General features: G+C 40.8%; 1 protein-coding gene across 1 annotated transcript; it reads right to left on the reverse strand.

Moving 5' to 3' along the window:
- Positions 1-22,492: 22,492 nt before the first annotated feature.
- On the reverse strand, positions 22,493-23,311 carry LOC138869234 (uncharacterized). The gene has a single exon (XM_070146836.1). The coding sequence runs from the start codon at positions 23,309-23,311 to the stop codon at positions 22,493-22,495; it is 819 nt and encodes a 272-aa protein (XP_070002937.1).
- Between the last annotated feature and the right edge of the window lie 408 nt (positions 23,312-23,719).

The following is a 23,719-nucleotide window of genomic DNA, read 5'->3' on the forward strand; positions in this document are numbered from 1 at the left end:
CCAACGGATGGTTGGAAAGGGTTATCTTTCATACTTAGCCTTTGTGAGGTATGTCAGTGCAGAGACTCCTAGTATTGATTCTGTTCCTATAGTGAGAGTTTTTTCCGATGTGTTTCCTGCACACCTACCGGGCATTCCACCAGACATGGATATTTATTTTGGTATTGATCTAGTGCCGTGCACTCAGTCCATTTCTATTCCACCGTATCGTATGGCACCAGCGGAGTGGAAGGAGTAGCTTTAGGAACCCTTGATAATGGGTTTATTCGGCCTAGTGTGTCTCCTTAGGGTGCGCCTGTTCTATTTGTGAAGAAGAATGATGGCACGATGAGGATGTGCATTGACTACATGTAGTTGAACAAAGTTACAATCAAGAACAAGTATCCGTTGCCTTGTATCGATGATTTATTTAATCAGCTTCAGGGAGCGAGAGTGTTCTCCAAAATCGATCTCTGTTCAGGTTATCACCAGTTGAAGATTAGGGACTCGGATATTCTTAAGATAGCTTTTAGGACCCGCTATGGTCATTATGAGTTCCTTGTGATGTGTTTTGGGCTGACCAATGCCCCAACAACATTCATGCATTTGACGAACATCGTGTTTCGGCCTTATCTCGACTCGTTCGTGATTGTTTTCATTGATGATATTCTGGTGTACTCGCATAGTGAGGAGGAGCACATGGAGCATTTGAGAGTTGTATTGCAGAGGTTGAGGGGGGAGAAACTTTATGCAAAGTTTTCCAAATGTGAGTTTTGGCTCAGTTTATGGCTTTCTTGGGACACATGGTGTCCAGTGAGGGTATCCAAGTTGATCCAAAGAAGATAAAGGTGGTTTAGAGTTCGCCCAGACCGTCTTCAGCCACATAGATTTGTATCTTTCTTGGTTTGGCGGGTTATTACCATCGGTTCATTCAAGGATTTTCATCCATAGCATCACCCTTGACCAAATTGACTCAAAAGGGTGCTCCTTTCAGGTGGTCGGATGAGTGTGAGGCGAGCTTTCAAAAGCTCAAGACTACCTTGACTACAACTCCAGTATTAGTTTTGCCATCAGCTTCAGGTTCATATACAGTCCATTGCGATGCTTCGAGAGTTGGTATTGGGTGTGTGTTGATGTGGGAGGGTAGAGTGATTGCTTATGCTTCTTGTCACTTGAAGCCCCATGAGAAGAACTACCCTGTTCACGATCTAGAGTTGGCTGCCATTGTTCACGCGTTGAAGATTTGGAGGCATTATCTTTATGGTGTGTCTTGTGAGGTGCTTACCGATCATCGTAGCCTTCAACACTTGTTCAAGAAGAAGGATCTCAACTTGAGGCAGTGGAGATGGTTGAAGATGCTAAAGGACTATGATATTACTATTTTGTATCATCCGGGGAAGGCCAATGTAGTGGCCAATGCTTTGAGTAGGAAGGCGGTGAGTATGGGTAGTCTTGCATTTATTCCTATTGGAGAGAGACCTCTCGCAGTTGATGTTCAGGCTTTGGCCAATCAGTTTGTAAGGTTGGATATTTCAGAGCCCAGTCGGGTCTTAGCTTGCGTGGTTTCTCGGTCTTCCTTGTTTGATCGCATCAGAGAGCGCCAGTATGATTATCCTCATTTGCTTGTCCTCAAGGACAGAGTTCAGAACGACGATGCCAGAGATGTGACTATTGCTTATGATGGGGTATTGAGGATGCAGGGCCGGATATGTGTGCCCAATGTAGATGGGCTTCGGGAGTTGATTCTGGAGGAGGCCCATAGCTCACGGTATTCCATCCATCCAGGTGTCGTAAAGATGTATCAGGATATAAGACAACATTATTGGTGGAGGATAATGAAGAAGTACATTGTGAGATTTGTAGCTCGGTGTCTCAATTCTCAGTAGGTGAAATATGAGCATCAGAGACTGGGTGGCTTGCTTCAGCAGATGGATATTCCAGAGTGGAAGTGGGAGCGGATCACCATGGATTTTATAGTTGGACTCCCACGGACATTGAAGAAGTTTGATGCTATTTGGGTGATTGTGGATAGGCTGACCAAGTCCTGCACTTTATTTTTTTGTGTACTACCCATTCTTCAGAGTGGTTGACAGAGATCTATATCCGAGAGATTGTTCTCTTTCATGGTGTCCCAGTTCCTATCATTTCAGATAGAGGTACTCAGTTTACTTTGCAGTTTTGGAGAGCCGTGCAGAGAGAGTTGGGTATTCATATTGAGTTGAGCACATCTTTTCACCCTCAGACGGATAAGCAATCCAAGTGCACTATTCAGATATTGGAGGACATGTTGTGCACTTGAGTCATTGATTTTGGAGGGTCATGGGATTAGTTTCTACCGCTCACGGAGTTTGCTTATAACAATAGTTATTAGTTGAGTATTCAGATGGCTCCATATGAGGCTTTGTATGGGAGACGGTGTAGATATCCAGTTGGTTGGTTCGAGCTGTGTGAGGCTAGGCTTTTGGGTACAGACTTAGTGCAGAATGCTTTGGACAAGGTGAAGGTGATCCGGGAGCGGCTTCATACAACGCAGTCGAGACAAAAGAGTTATGCTGACAGGAAGGTTTGTGATGTGTCTTACATGGTTGGGGAGAAGGTTATACTGAAGGTTTCACCCACGAAGGGTGTTATGAGATTTGGGAAGAAGGGTATATTCAGTCCTCAGTTCATTGGGCCTTTTGAGGTACTTCGGAAGATTGGGGAGGTGGCTTATGAGCTTTCTTTGCCACCCAGCTTATCGAGTATGCATCCAATATTTCATGTTTCTATCCTCCAGAAGTATATTGGCGATCCGTCTCATGTTTTGGACTTCAGCACGGTTCAATTGGATAGTGATTTGACTTATGATGTGGAGCCAGTAACTATTTTGGAGTGTCAGGTTCAAAAGTTGAGGTCAAAGGATATAGCTTTAGTGAAAGTGCAATGGAGAGGTCGGCCCGTGGAGGAGGCTACCTGGGAGACCGAGCGGGAGATGCGGAGCAGATATCCTCACCTATTTGAGGTTTCAGTTACGTTTCTTGACTCGTTCAAGGACAAACGTATTGTTTAAGAGGGGGAAGATGTAATGACCTGGCCGGTCGTTTCATGAGTTACCATTCTGTTTCCCCAATTCTTCTTCTTTATATGTTGTACATCTATATTTTATCACATTGTGTTGGTTGGTTTAGGTTCGGAGTGGTTTTGTAGAGAAATGAGACACTTAGTCTCTTAAGTTGGCCTTTTAGTTGGAAAAGTCAATCGAAAGTTGATTTGTGAGTAAACGATCTCGGAATTTTGTTTTTATAATTCAGATAGCTTTGTGAGGTGATTTGGGACTTAGAAGTGTGATCGGAATGTATTTTGGAGGTCCGTGAAAGATTTAGGCTTGAATTGGCGAAATTAGAATTTTGGCATTTTTTTGGTTGGTCGTGGAGATTTTGATATAGGGGTTGGAATAGAATTCCAAAAATTTGAGTAGGTCCATTATTTCATTTGGGACATGTGTGCAAAATTTCAGGTCATTTGGACAAGGTTTGATAGACTTTTTGATCGAAAGCGGAATTTGGATGTTTTTGAATTCATAGGCTTGAATTCGAGGGTTATTTGGTATTCCGGCATTGTTTTGAGTGTTTAGAGGATTTGAACTAGTTTGAATAGTGTTATGTGATTTTATGGCATATTTGGTTGAGGTCCCGAGGGCCTCGAGATGGGTTTGGATGGTTCACGGAGAGTTTGGATTTTTGGAGCGTGCTGCAGATTTTCTACTTCTGTTATTTCCGCACCTGCGGATTGGGGACCGTAGGTGTGACACTGTAGATGCATAGAGGAGGCCACAGAAGCGGATTTGGGTCAGATGGAGCTTGGCTGCATATGTGGTGCATTGGGCGCATCTGCGAGACCGTAGGTGTGGTTCTTGGATGCAGATGCGGCCCTAGGTGATTTAATGAAGAACCGCAGATGCGGTTGTCTTGACCGCAGGTGCGGTCCGCAGAAGCGGGATTTAGGTCGCAGGTGCGGAATCCCTTGACCAGAACCTATATAAGGTTTCCTTCGCGATTTCCAGCTTTGTTTCACCATTTTTAAGTCGGATTGAGAGCTTTTTGGGAGATTTTGAAGAGGGAATTTAAGGGAACTTCGTGGAGGTAAGATTCTTGGAACTAAAACTCATTTTTATGGTGATATTTTACTGATTAGACATGGAGTTTATGGAAATTAGTGGTTAAAATTGGGGGTTTAGGGTTTGAAATTGGATACCTTGATTTAGGGAATTGAGGGGTCGTTTGTGGTCGGATTTTAATGTATTTGATATATATGAACTCATGAGAGTGTAAGGATTTTATTTTTGTGATTTTTATCGGTATTCGAGACCTGGGCCCGGGCGTCAGGTTTGGCCAATTTCAGGATTCTTGGTGTAGATTGGTTATTTTCGAGTGGGCTTTGTTCCCTTAGCATATTTGGATGGTATGAATCTATTTTTAGTTTAAATTGGGAGCATTTGGAGGCCGAGTCAAGAGGCAAAGGCATCGCGGGCTAGAGTTTGGACCGGATTGAGGTAAGTAATGATTGTAAATGTTGTCCTAAGGGTATGAAAGCCCAGATTTCACATCTTTGAGCTACTTTGAGGTGATGTACATGCTTTACGACGAGCGTGGGGTCGTTCACCATTGGGGATTATGACTTGGTCTGTCCCGTACGATTGTTAAGTCGCGTATTTGATGAAAACCTGTTTGATATCATTACTATTCCTCTCTGCTTTTACGTCATATTTGTACTCAGTCATGCTGTATTCTACTGTTTTCATAACTCAGTCATATTTACTCCGTTATGATACTTTAAATGATATTTTGGGCTGAGCATCATGTTTTACTGTTGCCCGAGTGGCTTGAGAGGATTCTGACTGAGTGAGGCCGAGGGCCTGTGTTGTGAGGACTATTATGGGATCGGGTTGCGCGCCGCAGCATGTGTGCTGATTTGTGATATATGAGCAGCCGAGGGCCTGATTTGTTATTCCACGAGATGGCTTGTGATAACGCTTGGGCTATAGGAGCCCCTCCGGAGTCTGAACACCCCCAATGAGAGTGGGTACCCAGTGTGAGATGTGATATTGCCCGAGGGGCTGTTGTTGTTTCATGTTGCCCGAGGGGCTGATTACGAGTAATTGTGAGGTAGCCCGAGGGGCTGGTTCTGTTGTTGTTTTGCCCGAGGGGTGGTTGTGGTACATGTGTTGCCCAAGGGGCTGTTTACGTTTCTATCCTTTTATTCGTTGTTTTCGTCACTCGTTTGAAACTATTGAAAGATGTTTTAAAAGGTTTTACTGAACTGAGTTATTTTTACGAGTTTTATTGTTTTACTGCATTGTTCTGGACTTATACTGTTTTGCTGTAGCATTATGACGTGGTTTACGTATTTTCTTACTGCTCAGTTGCCTTTACTTTTATTACTTACTGAGTTGGCGATCTCACATTACTCCCTGCACCTTGTGTGCAGATCCAAGAGTCTCGGGTCGCGATACCGAGTGTTTATCAGCCTTCCAGCAGGTCTCTAGAGTTGACTAGGTAGCTGCTTGGCGTTCGCAGCGTAGTGCTTCTCCTACCGATCTTATTCAGCTTTGTATTAGCATTTGTTTTCAGACTATGTTGTCCCTTCTTATTCCTAGACGAGTCGTAGTTGCTCATGATTGGTGACACCCCGATGTCGGGCTGTGATATATATATTTTTCGCACTGTTTATACTTATATTATGGGATTTTAGCTAATTAATGGTTTTAAATGACTTATTACGAACTTATGATTGGTTTTGGGGTTTGTGTCGGCTAGCCTAGTTTCACGTTAGGCGCCATCACGATCGGGTCAGTTTTAGGGTCGTGACAAAGCAGTTGCATTATTATTTCTTCTCTTAATAAATCTCATTAATTTGGATAGTTGTTAATTGGCTTACCTAGCGGGTTGGGTTAGGTGACATCACAACTAATTGGATTTTGGGTCGTGACACGCATATTTTTCTTTCTTGTCCGATGTTCAAGTTGTTATTTTCCCAAGCACTATGTTTGTTTATATCATTTTTTTCTATTGACGTTTATTTGATATCAATCGTTTTGTTTTTAAACTAAGACAGATCATTGTAACATATTTCAAATTGAGTATAGAATTATATGAAGTTTGAATTTATCCCTCTAACTAGCAAGGGTTGTAAACATTTTGTGCTGTTTTTATCTTTAATATATGTGGATATTACATCTTGATGTTTAATATTCTTTTATGAAGGTTTGATTTTTTTGTTTGTTTTTTGGTACTAATCTTTCAATTTATGTCTTTTGTGTTTATTGACGTGGGATACACGTACAACGTAATTTAAAGAGTTGTCACGATCATATGTATAAAGCTACGAAGTACATCGTAGCTAAACTTGAAAATTTTCGGGGCTAAACACTTTAGTTACAATATTTTTTTTGTAGCATCCGTAGCTAGAAGTAGCGTAACTAATAGTTAGCTACAAACTTTAACATTTCGTGGCTAAGGATTAATATTTATTGCTATAAGAATTTTTGCGATGTGGCTATATTAAGAAAATATTTTGCCATGAAGAATATATATTTATAGCTAATGATTTTATTCTTTTTCCATGATAAATAAATTTTGTAGCTATCTTCTATACTTTAGCCACAAAGAAATGTATTGTGGCAAAAGAGGTTATTTATTTAGCCACAAAATTCAAATATGTAGTTGTGCTCACATATTAGATTTGTATTATAGTATTTATATTTATCTACCAACCCATAATTTCATATCCATGATTAGATTTTGTTATTATATTTTATTTGGTGACTAAATTTTTATTACATTTTTTTTATTTTCCTTTTTTTATCTCACTATTTTTTTTTAAATATTTCATGTCCATACATCTTCAATCAAACCATAGAAACACGCATTAATAATTTTGAACATCACATTATTATACAAATTAACATCTAAATAGTTTCAAAAATTAATTCTAAAATATACAATTGTCTATCTAAAGTACAACTGATTATTTAACTATAATCTATCAAATTCTGAAGGGTTTGTAATATCCCCTAATTTTAAAATAGGGAGATATTGATATTTTAACATAACTTAATCTTAAAAAAAACAATAAGATAGGAATTAAGGCCAAAGGCCTACGTCAACGGAACACAAAGGAATAGGGGGCAAGCCAAATCAAATTCGGCAGAAGCAAAAAAAAAGGTTTGAAAAGAAGAAAATCCCTTTAGCCAATGAAATCAAAAAGGGAAAACGAAAAGTAGAAAGCTTCATGGTGTCGCCTCAGCGCGCAATTACCGGTTCCATCTAAAGTCTAAACATTGGCATATATTCTTGAGCTTCAGCAAAAAACTCTAGGTAATTACATGTATATCGTCTTCTTTTGAGACAATATTATTTTATATACATGATTCTTTATAGAATTGAGTAGAGATGAGGTTGTAATTTGATTAAGATCCAGAACAAATTGGGATTTAAGAAAAAAGAAAAAAAAGAGAGCACTGCACCTTTCTAAACTAGTCTCGTTAGATATATTGGTTAGGTAAATTGAAATTTGGATTCTAAGATTTAAATTTTGATGTTTAACTGTAATTGAAACACTAAGTAGGAATTTTTACAGTAAAATAGAGTAGTTCATTAAAGAACATATAAGTCAGGAATGGAGGATTACAAAGAATTATTTTAAAGAAATAGGCAGTCTAACAGTTGCTAATTTAAGTGAAATCATGATGTGGGTAATCAATATAGTGATTCATTATTACCTAAATTATAAACTACGGAGTAGACGGTAACACCAAACTTATATTGATTGTTGCACACGAATTGAGCAATTGAATCATTAAGAAGTCGAGCTTTGGTTAGTTGGCCTCGAAAGGTTAGTAGTAATCTTACCACAATTTGTGTTTTCATAACCTGCATGGTTTATACATTATTTTGAAAATAAAATGTATTACCGAATATATGAAATTGCATGTGGGCCAAGTCCTTTAATTGATATGGTACTGAATAGTTTACTTGAGATGTTTACAGTTATTTAAATGTTCTCACAGTTACTAAACATATTTTACTGTTACTTGAGATATGATTACCGTTAACGAAATTGAAATTACATGATTTGATAAGAACTAAAATGCCCTATATTATTTTAAAATATTTTCCTACGAGTATTTACTAATTATAAAAACAAGTATAAATGGGAGGAGACTTTGAAGGTGTAACGACTCGACCGGTCGTTTTGAGTATTTGCACTTTGCTCGGTGGTTTGAGGGCATAAGTAGCTCCATATGATGAATTAAGACTTGTGTGTCGCCGGTTTCGGTTTCAGGGTGATTCGGAATTAGTTTGGAAGAATGAATTTCATTGTTGAAGCTTTAAGTTGGAAGAGTTGAACAAGTTTGACTTTTATGTATTTGACCCCGGAACAGAGTTTTGATGGTTCTGTTAGGTCCAGATGGTGATTTTTAACTTGGACTTATTCTCGAATTTGCAATTGGATACTTTTAGAAGGTTTCGACACTAATTGAGAAAAGTTGGAAATTTGAAGGTTTGGAAAGTTAATAAGTTTGACTGGGATTTGACTTTGATGAAATCAGATTCGGATTGTGGTTCCGAGAGTTGAAATAGTTTTGTTATGTCATTTGAGACTTTTGTGAAAAAATTGAGTTTATTCCGGGTTGATTTGATATGTTTCGGTTCGAGGTTTGGAAGTTGAAAGTTGAAAGTTCATTAAGTTTGATTTGAGGTGCGATTCGTCATTTCGATGTTGTTATGTCATGAACAAAATCTCCCTCCGTAAGATGTCGTGATGGCACCAAGTCTCGACGACTAGGTTAGCCTAACAATTTGCGGAATAACGGAAATAAAAGCAGAATTTAACAACTAAACTGCAATAGGTAACTATATAATCGATAAAATTCCACTCGGCATGTACAAGTAAACCAACACTCGAGTATAAACAATATTCCCAAAACCCGGTAGTTACAAGCTCTAAGAATTTGTCTAACTATTTCTATACATTAGTAACTAGAAGAAATAAAGGAAGAATAACATAAAAGGGATAGAGGGGGATTCCGTAGAGGGTATAAATATAAGGGAGTTTTTCCAATTAAAGGACAATCAAAACGGGATTGTTTATTTATTAAAAATCAGAGTCGCCACTTGGGATAATTTATGGTGTCCCAAGTCACCGGTTAAAATCCCGAATCGAGGAAGGTTGACTCTATTTAACAGTTCGCGAACTAGAAATTCGGGTAAGGAATTTTGTTAACCCGGGAGAAGGTGTTAGGCATTCCCGAGTTCCGTGGTTCTAGCACGGTCGCTTTGATCATACTTGGCTTATTTAATTACTGACTTTGGACCCTATGTGCATTTATCCTTTACCGCTTTTAAATCACTTGATTATTCGTAGTTAAAGGATCAGGTTACGCGTACGTATACTCTTTCCCTTTGGCGCGTCAAAAATCATGTCACGCGAACGTGTCCACAAATAATAACACTTGATTATTATATATGAAAAGATTTGGCCAAAGTTGCGCGTATCTAAAGCAAACTATAAACACTTGTTATTTTGTATGATTAAATGGTATACGACGCACCTCGGACTATATGAACTAATTTAATTAATACCATACGAGAATTCGCTTTTATTATTAAGAAAGTTTGTTTGAAGTTGCGCGAACGCATAGTGCGAATCGGTTTTTAGAATTGTAATCATGTCACGCGAACGTGTACACAATCACAATTGTATTTTAAATGGCCCTAGAGGTTCCTCTACGACTATTCAACATTTATTCCTAAAATCGAGTCGGAATTGCTAAGGCCACGAGCTATACATTTGACTAGTCGGGTGTGCCTCAATCCATTTTTAAAAGGTCTAGCTAGTTGACTAAAGGTCTAAAGTGATTTGAATTCCACCTAAGTAAACAAGTGACTTAACGAAATGCAACAACGTCTCATTAATATATAACCCAACCCTCTACAGACCCACATCGATAACATGCCCAAATTACGAAGTACAATAGGAGTCTGAAATGAAATTTAGAGCATGCTGGAGGCGCGGGGCCAGCGTTAAAGGCCTAACTGCAAGCTCCAAAGCAAATCTTACCCGGGAACTTATCAATTGTACATATTGTATTGAACACCAATCAGCTAAAGCAATGTGAAGTAGTGACAAACCAACATCTTTTCCCTTGGGCTGCCTTGGACTCACAAGGCCATCTCGCAAGAGCATGAGCTTTGGGCCCAATGAGCCCAAATCAAATTTCAGGGTAATCTACTGGAAGCTTAAAGACTCTTGATCGAGTCTCCTCAGCAGCGAATAATGTCTGTCTAATAAACAGGCCTCAATCTGCAAGTTTATAGTTGAACTAAAGCATGCACTCAAGCCAACAATACTGGTCTCAATAGACCCAAAACAGACCTGAAACACATCCGACACCACTAAAATTCTTTGCAATTATTCCCTACTGTTCCTAGACATGATCAAGACCCTTCAACTTTCAAGTTAAGCGAGTGAAAGGGAGAACTTTATACAACATCATAAAGAATCTAAAAGGTACGGTAATAAGTAACTAACTTATGTGAATCTAGTAGGAACATGAAGACGACATATATCAAACACCACGACTGGTAAAGTAATAGGGAAAGGGCAGTGATCGATTTCTTTAACTCGAGCTACATAATTCAAGCACAATTTCCATACAAAGCTCCATTTCCGTTCAAGGTTTGAAGGAAATACCTGGAAATTGAAAAGCAAAACAGAGAAATGAGGAATCATGAGTGGAATCAGTAGCAGGAACAGGACTCGGCAACAAAATTAGCCCAGAAATGATTGAGGAAAGACCACTTTAGCCCAGTTTATACCCACAGTGATATCACATACAACTCAAAAACCAAAATCTACCCAACAATGAACCAAAACTTGTATACCAAAACATATTCAGCTCTTTTAAAACTTCAGTTGCTCGAAACTTATCACAGAATCAGTACCACAAGAATTTCCCTAAAGATTTTCAATGGAACAGTACTTTTTGTATTTTTTTTAGCTGTCTCTCATTTTTTGATTTTCAGCCCCTTTTCTCTCTCTAAAGTGTAACCAAAAAACTGACTTGAATGAGAAGAAAGCTTTATTTTTAAAAGACTGAGGGTCTGTTGTGTGCCTTCCAATGCAAGGCAGTCAAATTTTCCAAAATACCCTCATAGGGCATCTTTCAAAACTGAATTTTTGGACGGCTGTCCACTTCCTTCAGATATTTTCAACTTACAGCCTGTTTTCCCTAACCATTTTGGGCAGCTGTCCATTTAGGAAGCTTCCATCAGTTATTAAATATTCCTTAGGTTGAAACAATCTCCAAAATTACCCCTAATGTTCCCCATTATTCACTTACCCCCCTTAAATTCTGACTGCCCCCAATCTCAATAACAGTAAACAAACGGGCTGACACTTCCAAACAAATTAAAACCCCAAACAATTATTGAAATTATGAGAAACTGGCTTACATTCCCTTCACACATAAACATGAATTCAGAAAATATTTGTGAAACAAGAATTAATGCGAACGATGAACTATACTTGACTCAGTTCCAAAATTAATTCATAAAATGTGACATGAAACCCAACGAAAAACAAAAGAAAATTTGGTGAATTGAAACCAAATTAAACGCAAACCTTACGAAGCCGATTGTCATCGACAACTACGCAAACAAGATAACTAACAATCTCGCAATCAGAACATAATACCATTAGTCAAGAGATGAAGATTCTGAAAAGCTATAAAACAAATCGAGCAAACAAACAGAAGAGAAAAACCAATCGATGCAAAGGGAAATTATTCCAAACCTGCTTCGGCAAGAACCGCATAAACTCTAACAACCTTGGAGGAGGCAGTGAACCTTTGACTTTCATTAATCGGTTGTCCTCAACAGAAGACAAATGATTAATGACGGTATAAGGTTCACCTGACCTTGCTAAGCCGAAAAAGAATCCCAAGGAGAAACTTGGCAATCCGGACCTCTACTTTACCACTAGGGGCCATTTTGAGATGAAACCAACATGTATTTGAGGCTGGAGGGAGATGAGGGGTTGCATGGTGTGATTTTGGGTGGATCTAGGAATTTTAGGGTTTCCGGTGCTAACCTCAGATCTGAGATTCGAGGCGATGGAAGGGGATTCGAGCGGAACTGTGTGGAGATTTGGGATGGGGAGGTGGAAAGGAGTTCAGGGTGTTAATTTGGTGGCTATTGGACGTCGGCGCCGCCACCAGACGGTGGGGAATTCTGAGGCGGCTACTAGGGTTTGGGGGGGAAGGGTTCAGAAGTTGGGCTGTTAGAGACGATGAACTGAGGGGAGGGGGGTGTATTCGGACATATATATACTCCCCCAACTTTAGTTCTGAGCCGTTAGATTAAGTGAGGATCAACGGCTCAGATTGGCAATAGTCGAAACGACGTCGTTTCACTTGAAGGGAACTTTGGACCGGGTATAGGCGGGTTTGGGCCGTAATTAGGCGGGTACGACAATTTGGATGAAGGGGGGGGTTTAATTAATTGGCCCAGATTCGAGTTCCCCTTTGTTTTTTGAATATTTTTTCTTTTTTTTTTTCAATTTCCAAATTTCTTTTCTTTCCAAAATTAGAAATAAATCTTAAATTATTGCAACTAATATTATCCTATCAAATTAAACTAGTTAATCTCTAAAAATAATTACCGTACGAATTAAATACCAACTTAAAGAAAGCTAACAACAATCGAGAAATTAAAATGAGAATGCAAAAATGAACTATTTTTTGTGATTTTCCCGTTTTATAAACACTAAATTACTAATTATTTCAAACATGCAAAAATTAAATCTTAAATGCAAATGCATCATATTTTGTATTTTTCATTAATTAACAAACGAAATGCACAGACAAAAAATGCAAATAATTAATAGCAAATGCCACAAAATCCACAAAATTGCAAATAATGAAACAAAATTACTTTATTTTGAATTTATGGGAGTATTTCATGTAGGAAAAAAATCACGTGCTCACAGCTGCCCCTCTTTGTTCGGAAATACGAAGAGTTTTCGTGCAAAGATAAAGTGAGCGGGTACGAGCGATTTTTGCCCATTTGAATACTCCGTGGGAAGCATTTTTGAAAGATTTGACCGCACCCTGCCTCTGAGGTTGCCTACATATCCTTGGCTTAAAAGGAATCAGGTCAGTGTAGTTCGGGAAGTTTTGGTAGCTGTGACTACTATGAAGCTGTGATTTTACTGCTGCTGCTGCTGCTGCTTACTGAACCTCCTTATTACACCATGTCAAAATAAAACAAAAGCTAATCTAGACTATGATCTATGGATTACAAAAGTCCTATCTCTATCTTCAAACTTGATTTCGCGCTTCTTGTTGCCTTGTTATTCTCCATTCGTTCAGACACATCCGTTTGTTGCCATATTGAATTGTAAACTGAGATGTTTTCCCCTTCTTCAGGTGGGTGCCTGACTGCTGAACTTGATATGTATTCCCTACTCTCCATGCGGGCTCCTGACTTCAAGATAAACAAAACAAAGAATTTGAAAGCTAAAACTTAAATTGTACTCCCTTGTTCTCCAGGCGGGCTCCTGACTGCTGACTTGAAAGTATTCCCTACTCTCCAGGCGGGCTCCTGACTTCAACTTGAAATGCATTCCCTGCTCTCCAGGCGGGCTCCTGACTTCAACTTGAAATGTATTCCCTTGTTCTCCAGGCGGGCTCCTGACTTCAACTTGAAATGTATTCCCTTGTTCTCCAGGCGGGCTCCTGACTTCATTTCTCCAGGCGGGCTCCTGACTTCAACTTGAAATGTATTCCCTTGTTCTCCAGGCGGGCTCCTAACTTCAACTTGAAATGTATTCCCTTCTTCTCCAGGCGGGCTCCTGACTTCAACTTGACAAAACAAAGCAAATTTTCTGCCCCAGTTTGGTGGCTGGGGACAAATGTGATTGTAAAACTAAATCATATTACCAAGTATTACTAAGAATTGAAAGCTAGGTCCCATTATCCAGGGGGTCCTGACAACTCTTAACTAAATGACAATTTTAAATCTAAGCTATATCTTTTAAAGGCATGACTTCCACTACGTCTTGTTATCTAAGAAGGTCTTAAGCTACGCCCTATTATCTAGGAGGGTCCTGAAAATCAAAAGTCAAATTTTATATTAAGAGTGACAACTTTTATAGTTGAACTATACTACCCTACAACAGAACTTATGCTAAATGTTGTTATCTAATCGAAATCTTAATGCTAAGTCCCATTATTCGGGAGGGTCCTGAAAACTCCTAATTGAATCCTATCTCGAACATGCACACTTCTAAGTCACTTATATTCTTTCGGGATACATTTATGCTAAATTATGCTATTTCTGAACTTTAAACTAGGTCCCATTTTCCAGGAGGGTCCTAAAAATCAAAATAAACCTTTTTGGTGACTGCCTTTCTCCACGGGGAGTTTCTCCGGAACAATCGAAATTTCCTGCCCCTGTTTCAATCAAAGAAAATTTTTTCAGTTAAAAATGGTGGTTAGCTGATGGCATTCTTGCTGAAGATCTTTCCGCCGCATTGTTTTGTTCTGACTGGCTTCTCCGAACTGTCCCTGAACCGCTTTGACTTTCTGACTGACTTTCAAACCCCGTGACTTTGATGAGCCAAGTGTTCTATACTCCCGCTGATGTCTTATCTCTGACCCCTTTATCTGAACTTTTGCGTCTCCCATGGCTTTACCAAACCATTCCATTGATGAAGCTTCCAGTGATTCCTTGTATTTCCCTTTTTCGTCGTGTTATTCTTAGTATGCTTTGCCCATTATGTGCTTTGCGATTTGGAAGTAGGTAGTGAGCTTTGAAATTCTTTTCACTTTCTTTGAATAAAACTGACATTGAAACATCTTAGCCAAATAAGCCCAAAAGAAAATGAAATGCAATGGCTTTGCGGATTAAGGATAAGAAGAATCCAAAACCAGATGACTGCTACAAAGGAAAAAAGAGAAAGAAACTTATGTGAGTGGAACATCTAGTACCAATGATCATGACATGCATTTCAGATTAATCGGCCCAATCTGTCCGACCAATCAACTTTCAGTTGCCTTACTTCATTGCCCCTAGAATTTTCATGACCTGATTACTTTACCCAAACCTTGACCTTGTTCATCTTGCAGTACCTTGAAAGGTTTTCACCAGCATACCTCTTTCATTCGTTCATCCCCGACTCACTTTTGCCTTACGGTGCCCGTGAGTGTTTTCACCAATAAGACTCTCTCATTTGTATTTCTCTCAACTTCCGTCGTCTTACGGTGCTTGTGAAGGTTTTCACCAATAAGACTCTCTTATTTTTATTTCTCTCAGCTCCCATTGTCTTACGGTGCTTGTGAAGGTTTTCACCAATAAGACTCTCTCATTTTTAATTTCTCTCCTTGCTTGAATCAGAGTGTTGCCCTTGACATGAATTACCTTTACCTGCTTGACTTGGCATTTTTCAAAGACTGATCAGAAGGTCTTTCTTTGGACCGTAATGTGGGCTTTCGGATAGGGTTAGAAGAAAAGGATATAAAAGGCTCAAAGCAATTCACATGGGTTCAAAATTACAACTTTCGGAATCAGATTTCTTACCACAACCACAATTTCTGCCCCAGTTTCTTGCTCGGGGACTTTTGGATTTTTATTTTGATGAGACTGAACCGTGAGGCTGCCTACGTATCCTTAAAAGGAATCAGGTCGAACGTAGTTCATGACATAGTAATTACTTTGTTTGTTGTGATTTTTCTTTCTCGTCTTTCCTCTTTTGTTCTGTTATTCTTCTTTTCTCTCTTTTTCTTTTCCTCTTTTTCCTTTTCTTTTTTTTTCTTTCGCTTTTTTCTTTTCTTTACTTTTCTTTCTCTTTCTTTCCTCTTTTCATTTTTCTTCTCCTTTTCCTTTCTTGTTCGTTCTTTCTTTTCTTTTTACGTACTTATCCTCCACACTTGCGTCTCTGAATTGTGCCATTGATCCCGAAAGAGGGGTATGAAAGAAAATAAATAAGGCTCAAAAAGGGTGACAAGGGATAAAGTGTTTAGATAGCAGAACAACATGCCTTCGTTATTTCAACCTTTCAAATATGCCAAATACAAACAAGTACCATAAAAAAAAGAAATCATACATAATATATATTGATTGCGTCAGAATTGATAGCCATTTCTACACATTTCCTTTCTACATCTGTCAAATATTACACGCCATTGGACAACACTCTAGTTACAACAAATGACGGCTTCCAGTTTCGGGCGAACTTTCCTTTTGCTTCAGCCTGATGAGGCAAGATACGTCTCAACACTAATTGACCTATTTCGAACTTCCATGGACGTACCTTCTTGTTATATGCTCTTTCCATTCTCTGTTGATACAATTGGCCATGACATACTACCGTCAATCTCTTTTCATCAATCAGACTTAATTGCTCCAAGTGGGTTTTGACCCATTCAACGTCATCAATCTTTGCCTCAGCAACAATTCGAAGGGATGAGATTTCAATTTCTGCGGGTATCACTGCCTTCGTGCCATACACAAACAAATAAGGAGTAGCCCCTACTGAAGTGCGGACAGTAGTGCGATAACCCAGCAACGCAAATGGCAGCTTTTCATGCCACTGCCTAGAACCTTCCACCATTTTTTGAAGTATCTTCTTTATATTCTTGTTGGCTGCCTCGACTACTCCATTCTCCTTAGGGCGATATGGGGTGGAATTGCGATGTATAATCTTAAACTGCTGACATGTCTCTGTCATCAGATGACTGTTGATATTGGCACCATTGTCCGTGATTATTACCTTCGGAATCCCAAACCGACAGATGATATTTGAATTCACAAAATCGACTACTGCTTTCTTGGTCATAGATTTAAAAGTTTTCGCTTCAACCCACTTGGTGAAATAATCAATGGCTACCAGAATAAACCTGTGTCCGTTTGATGCTGCTGGCTCGATTGGCCCAATGACATCCATGCCCCAAGCAATAAAAGGCCATGGCGTGGACATTGTATGTAACTCAGATTGTGGAGAATGAATCAAATCTCCATGCACTTGGCACTGATGGCATTTACGCACAAATCTGATGCAATCCCGCTCCATAGTGAGCCAGTAATAACCTGCTTGGAGAATTTTCTTTGCCAGAACGTACCCACTCATATGCGGTCCACAAACTCCGGAGTGTACCTTAGTCATGATTACTGTGGCATGTCCTGCATCTATGCATCTTAACAAACCAAGATATGGAGTTCTTTTGTATAACACCCCTCCGCTGAGGAAATATCCACTTGCCAATCGTCGAATTGTTCTTTTTTGATCACCTGTGGCCTGTACCGGATATACCCCCATCCGGAGGTATTCTTTGATATCATGGAACCATGGCTCCCCATCAAGTTCTTCTTCTACCATATTACAGTAAGCATGCTGATCATGGACCTGAATCTGCAAAGGGTTCATATAAGCCTTATCTGGATGATGTAACATTGACGCCAAAGTGGCCAAAGCATCAGCGACTTCATTATGTATTCTTGGGATATGCCTGAACTCTATTGACTGAAATCGTTGACAAAGATCATGCAAACACTGTCTGTATGGTATGAGTTTTAGATCCCGTGTTTTCCATTCTCCCTAAATTTGGTGCACCAGTAGGTCCGAGTCACCCAAGACCAAGACTTCCTGGACACCCATATCCACGGCTAACCTCAATCCAAGAATACATGCCTCGTACTCAGCCATGTTGTTGGTACAGTAAAAACGAAGCTGAGCCATAACAGGGTAGTGCTGCCCTGTTTCAGAAATAAGTACAGCTCCTATCCCTACGCCTTTCATGTTTGCGGCTCCGTCAAAGAAAAGCTTCCATCTAGGCTTCTCTCCTTGTTCTAACTCATCAATGTGAATCACCTCTTCATCAGGGAAATAAGTTTTCAAAGGTTCATAATCTTCATCAACCGGGTTCTCGGCCAAATGGTCCGCCAAGGCCTGCGCTTTCATTGCAGTCCGGGTTACGTAGACGATGTCAAACTCTGTGAGCAGGATCTGCCACTTTGCAAACCTCTTTGTGGGCATAGGCTTCTGAAAGATATACTTCACGGATCCAAGCGATATATGAGGTAAGTAGTATAAGATGACAAATAATGTTTCAGCTTCTGCGCCACCCAAGTTAGGGCGCAACATGTCCTCTCAAGATGGGTGTACATAACCTCGTACGATGTGAATTTCTTGCTGAGATAATATATGGCATGCTCCTTCCTGCCAGTGCTATCATGTTGACCCAATACACAGCCGAATGAGTTGTCGAATACCGTCAAGTATAGAATCAAATGTCGCCCTGGTTCTGGCGGGACCAACACAGGTGGATTTGACAAATACCCCTTTATCCTATCAAACGCCTCCTGACATTCATCTGTCCACCTGACCGCAACGTCTTTCTTTAACAGCTTGAAGATGGGCTCACAAGTTGTCGTGAGCTGAGCGATGAACCTGCTGATATAATTCAATCTCCCCAACAAACGCATCACCTCAGTCTTGTTCCTCGGGGGTGGCAATTCCTGGATGGCCTTGACTTTTGATGGATCCAATTTAATACCTCGACGACTGACTACGAACCCCAAATACTTTCCAGACAGAACCCCAAAAGCACACTTTCCAGGATTAAGCTTGAGATTGTACCTGCGAAGCTTTCGGAAGAACTTTTTCAGATCCTTGACATGGTCAGACTGCTTCCTAGACTTCACGATCACATCATCCACGTACACCTCGATTTCCTGGTGTATCATATCATGGAATATTGTTGTCATTGCCCTCATATAGGTTGCCCCAACATTTTTCAAACCAAATGGCATGACCCGATAGCAGTACATTCCCCACGGCGTGATGAATGCCATCGTTTCAACATCTTCCTCGTCCATTAAGATCTGATGATAACCCGCGTAACAATCCACAAAAGAACCAATCTCATGTTTGCCACAATTGTCAATCAATATATGGATGTTTGGCAGGGGAAAATTATCCTTCGAACTTGCTTTATTGAGATCCCGATAATCAATACACACCCTGGTATTGCCATCCTTCTTTGGCAAAGGCACAACATTGGCTAACCAGGTGGGATACCGCGTGACCCGAATAACTTTCGCATCGAACTGCTTGGTGACCTCTTCTTTGATCTTTACACTCATAACTATTTTGAACTTTCTCAGCTTCTGTTTGACAGGAGGGAATGCCGGGTCAGTGGGCAATTTGTGAACCACTAAATCGGTGCTTAGACACAGCATGTCGTCATAGGACCATGCAAAAACGTCTTTGTATTCGAACAATGCTTTGATTATCTCCTCCCTGAGTTGAGGTTCCAAATGGACACTTATTTTAGTTTCACGGACATTTTCTTGGTCCCCTAAATTAACTGTTTCTATATCGTTCAAATTAGGTTTGGGCTTTTCCTCAAACTGACTTAGTTCCTTACTAATTTCTTCATAGGCCTCATCATCATCAAATTCCAACTCGTCATCACACTCAATTTCTTGTATTATTACTTCAGAGTTAGTTTGGCTTTTAAAACTGGGCTGAAGATCCCTCATGCATGTCATGTCATTGATATCAGCATAAAAAGAACTAAAAGAAGAAAACAAAAATGAAATTAGAAGAAATGAAGGAAAAAGAACAATTGCATTTCATTGAATATAAAGATAACAGGGTGTTAACACATCCAACTGGACGGAACATAACATCTGAATTACAGACCCTGGAATAATCCAGACAACTAAAAGAAAATCAAAGCCCACTACCAAGACTCCCTCCGGATAGGAAGATGAGTAGCTTCCTAGTTGTTAACTTTTGCACGTGGTCCCACAAATTGCACATCTGCCTTGCTGGATCCTTCCCCAACCTGAACCATATTGACCTCGGCGAATAACCTTCCGAACCCCTTCTCCAAATCTCCATCGGCTCCAATCAGTGGTCCAGGGATCCTTGACAACCATTGCTTTCTGGTACCTGGCCTGACGAATGACCTAGACAGACGCGAGACCGGCTTTGGCAATGCCCATGCTTTCTTTTTCATTTTCCTAGCTCTACTCATGTCTGCAACGGTAGGTTTGAACCACAGACCAAAAGTATCTAGATTCCTTGGTAGGGAGACTGGCTGCACAATACCTTGCAGAGATGTACCCAAACCTTTGCCCGATACGAAACCGTTTTTCAACATTTCGACAGCTACCATGACTGATGCGGCAGCCATCTTTGGAGTTGGCATGCACTTACCTTCCGAAATTTTCTCTACCAATACTGTGTCGGAAACCTGATAAACCCATAGTCCATTGCCATCGTCAACCTCTATGAATGGCACAATAGCACTATTGGGAACACACAAATTATCTTCGCCATGTACAACAATCTCCTGTCGATCCCATTCAAACTTGACCATTTGATGCAGAGTAGACGGGACTGCTTTGGCAGCATGGATCCAGGGGCATCCTAACAACAGATTGTACGAAATAGTCACATCGAGCACTTGGAATTCCATAGTAAATTCAACTGGCCCTATTGTGAGCTCAAGCACTATATCCCCGACTGAATCCTTCCCTCCACCATCAAATCCCCGAACGCAAATACTGTTCTTGTGAATTCTTTCATCCTCCACTTGCAGCTTATTCAATGTGGCGAGAGGACAAATGTTCGCGATAGACCGTTGTCAACCAATACCCGAGTAACCACGGAGTCTTCACATTTCACCGTTAGATAGAGGGCTCTATTTTGCTCGGTGCCCTCCACAGGCAACTCATCACAAAAAAAAGTGACTCGATTTACCTCAAATATCTTGTTAGCTATCTTTTCCAAGTGGTTTACTGAGATTTTGTCAGTAACGTGGGCTTCGTTCAAGATCTTCATCAAAGCTCGACGGTGCTCGTCGGAATGGATCAGTAATGACAAGAGCGAGATCTGGGCCGGTGTTTTCCTCAACTGCTCCTCAATGGAATAGTCATGCACTTTCATCTTTTTCAAAAATTCCTCTGCCTCTTCCTCGGACACAACCTTCTTTACCGAGACTGGATTGTATTTGTAAGTTTTAACTCTTCTTAACTCTTTGGGGGAAAAGCATCTCCCCGATCGAGTCAAACCATGGGTCTCACATACTTCTTCTCTAACCTCTTTCCTCTGGTAAGCTACTGTCACTCGTTCATATTTCCACGGGACCGCCCTACTGCTGATCACTGGCAGCTAAGTTACTAGTTTTATAATAACAAGCTCTGTGCGAGCACCCTTCACGACCATGACAGGTTTACCTGTAACCCCTGGTACCACCACTTTAGCTTTCTCTGGTTTCACTTCAACAGTACTTGATGACCCTTTCTTGGCTACCACAGCTAGCTTGTTGTCTACCTCTTTCCGCTGGACCACTGATTTCCCACTGGTTACCTTTTCCTTTGAATTGGTCTCAGTAGAACGGATCATCATCACCGTCTGCGAGGGTTTCTTAGCCTCCCCTCCCTTGTTTATCAACTTAATCATATGGGCTTCGTGGTGAAATGGTAGAGGATTCTGGTTGATGTTTGGTGTTTCTGGGGCCTGAACCTCGATCCGATGAGTATCAATGAGCTCTTGTACAGCTATTTTTAGTTTCCAGCATTTCTCTGTGTCATGGCCCAGGGCACCTGAGCAATACTCACAACTCACCGAGCGATCAAGATTTCTGGGAAGAGGGTTCGACATTTTGTCCTCGATCGAATTCAACATAACCAACTGTCTCAGTCTGTGAAATAGGCTGGTATATGATTCTCCCAATGGAGTGAAAGTCTTCTGCTTCTGCACCCTTTCATTCTTAAAGGCTTGATTGGGTCGAAAACCTGTTCCAGGGGGGTTTTGTAGGCTTTTGGGGGTGGATGGGTATTTTGTGGAGCTTGGTAGGGACTCTGTGGAGCTGGCACACGCCATTGCGCGTGAGCGGGAGGTTGGGTATAGGTTTGTGCGTGATAGACAGAAAAATGGGGATCTGGCGGTGGGTAGTAATGTTGTGGTGGGCTATATGGAGTGTGGGGGTATGTTTGGGGATAGGGTCGAGACTGGTTGTAGAATGGTGGAAGGTTCCTGGATCCATCCTAAGTCGCCGACTCGATCATTGCAACATCCTCTTTCTTCTTCTTTCCGAGCACACCCCAGTACCGTTTTGAATGACCTGAGTGGTTGCTTTGATTGCTGAATAACTCATAATCTTATTGGACTTGAGTCCCTCCTCAACCATGCCTCCCATTTTCACAACTTCATTAAAGGACTTGCCCACTGCTGACACCAAATGACCAAAATAAGTAGGCTCCAAAGCCTGCAAGAAATAATCAACCATCTCGCTTTCTTTCATTGGGGGATCAACCCTCGCTGCTTGCTCTCTCCAACGGAACCTATATTCTCGGAAACTCTCACCAGGCTTCTTCTCAATCTTCGTCAATGACAGACGATCTGGGATAATTTCGAGATTATACTGAAAATGACAGGCGAAAGCTTGGGCCAAATCGTCCTATGTGTACCACCTACTATGATCTTGTCTGGTGTACCATTCTAGTGCTGACCCACTCAAACTTTGGCTGAAATACGCCATCAGCAATTCATCTCTTCCACCTGCTCCTCTCATCTTGCTACAAAACCCTCTTAAGTGTGCCACCGGGTCGCCATGCCCATCGTACAGATCAAACTTGGGCATTTTGAACCCCGCTGGCAACTGAACATCTGGTAACAGACATAAATCCTTATAGGCCACACGTACTTGGCCTCCCAGCCCCCTCATATCTCGGAACGATTGCTCTAAGCTTTTGACCTTTCTGATCATCTCCTCAGGCTCAGGATTCTTGGGCAGTTTCTCGGTCTCTGTCGGAATATCAAGATGAGGAGTGTAAGGATATGGTTCTGGAACTTTGAAGGTGGGTTCTGGGGGATAGTACTGGTTGTCATGAGTTTGAAGCAGGGGTTCACTGGAAGATCTGTGTAATGTAGCAGGTGGGGGTGCCACAAAAACAAGTGTAATTGGCGGGGGAGGGCACGGGACTTGTTTGGGTGGTGGAGCTTGAGAGGTGTGGGAAGTGGTGCCTTGGCATTTTTGGTAGAGGGGAAAGGCTGGAGATGAGTTCACAATGGGAGGTTCCTGTGGTTGGGCTGATGGTGGGATATAAGCAGGGTTGGCGGGATAAACCGGTGGTGGATTCCCCTTCACCCAAGCTTGGTACATTTCAGCCATCTGCTGTTTCAGCTTATACATTTCTTCCCTCATCGCATTAACGTCCATTTCTTCCATCTCTTTTGATGGATCGACAATACTGGTTTCCGGTTCCTGGTCGACCATATTCAGCCTGTCTTTCGATCGGGTGTTGTAGGAGTGAGTTGCCAGAATGCCAGTCAACTAACCACCTACCTGGACTTAATATATCAAACAAACAACCTTGTTAGCGATTAGGCTTTAACAGATTGGCAACCTCACATTGGGCATGAATGCACCTAGATAGTTAACCATCTCTATTATGTATTTAATCGGTTGCATGCGTCATCCCGGCCTTTTCTTTCTTTTAATTGCAAACATCCCCTTTCTTTTCTTTTCTTTCCTTTCATTCTGGCCTCTGTTTTCTCCTTGTTTTTGCTATATCTTATTTTCTCTTTTTCTTTCTTATTTTTCCGATCTCTCCTTTTCTTTACTCTCTTGTTTTCCCTCTTATTTCTTTCCTATTTTTTTCTTTCTTTTTCTTTCTTTTCTTTC

This window comes from Nicotiana sylvestris, chromosome 5 (genome assembly GCF_000393655.2).
Source record: "Nicotiana sylvestris chromosome 5, ASM39365v2, whole genome shotgun sequence".
Lineage (NCBI taxonomy): Eukaryota > Viridiplantae > Streptophyta > Magnoliopsida > Solanales > Solanaceae > Nicotiana > Nicotiana sylvestris.

Bases quoted from the DNA above. Each gene is read 5' to 3' on its own strand.
- LOC138869234 (XM_070146836.1), bottom strand. From the start codon at position 23,311: ATGGTCGACCAGGAACCGGAAACCAGTATTGTCGATCCATCAAAAGAG.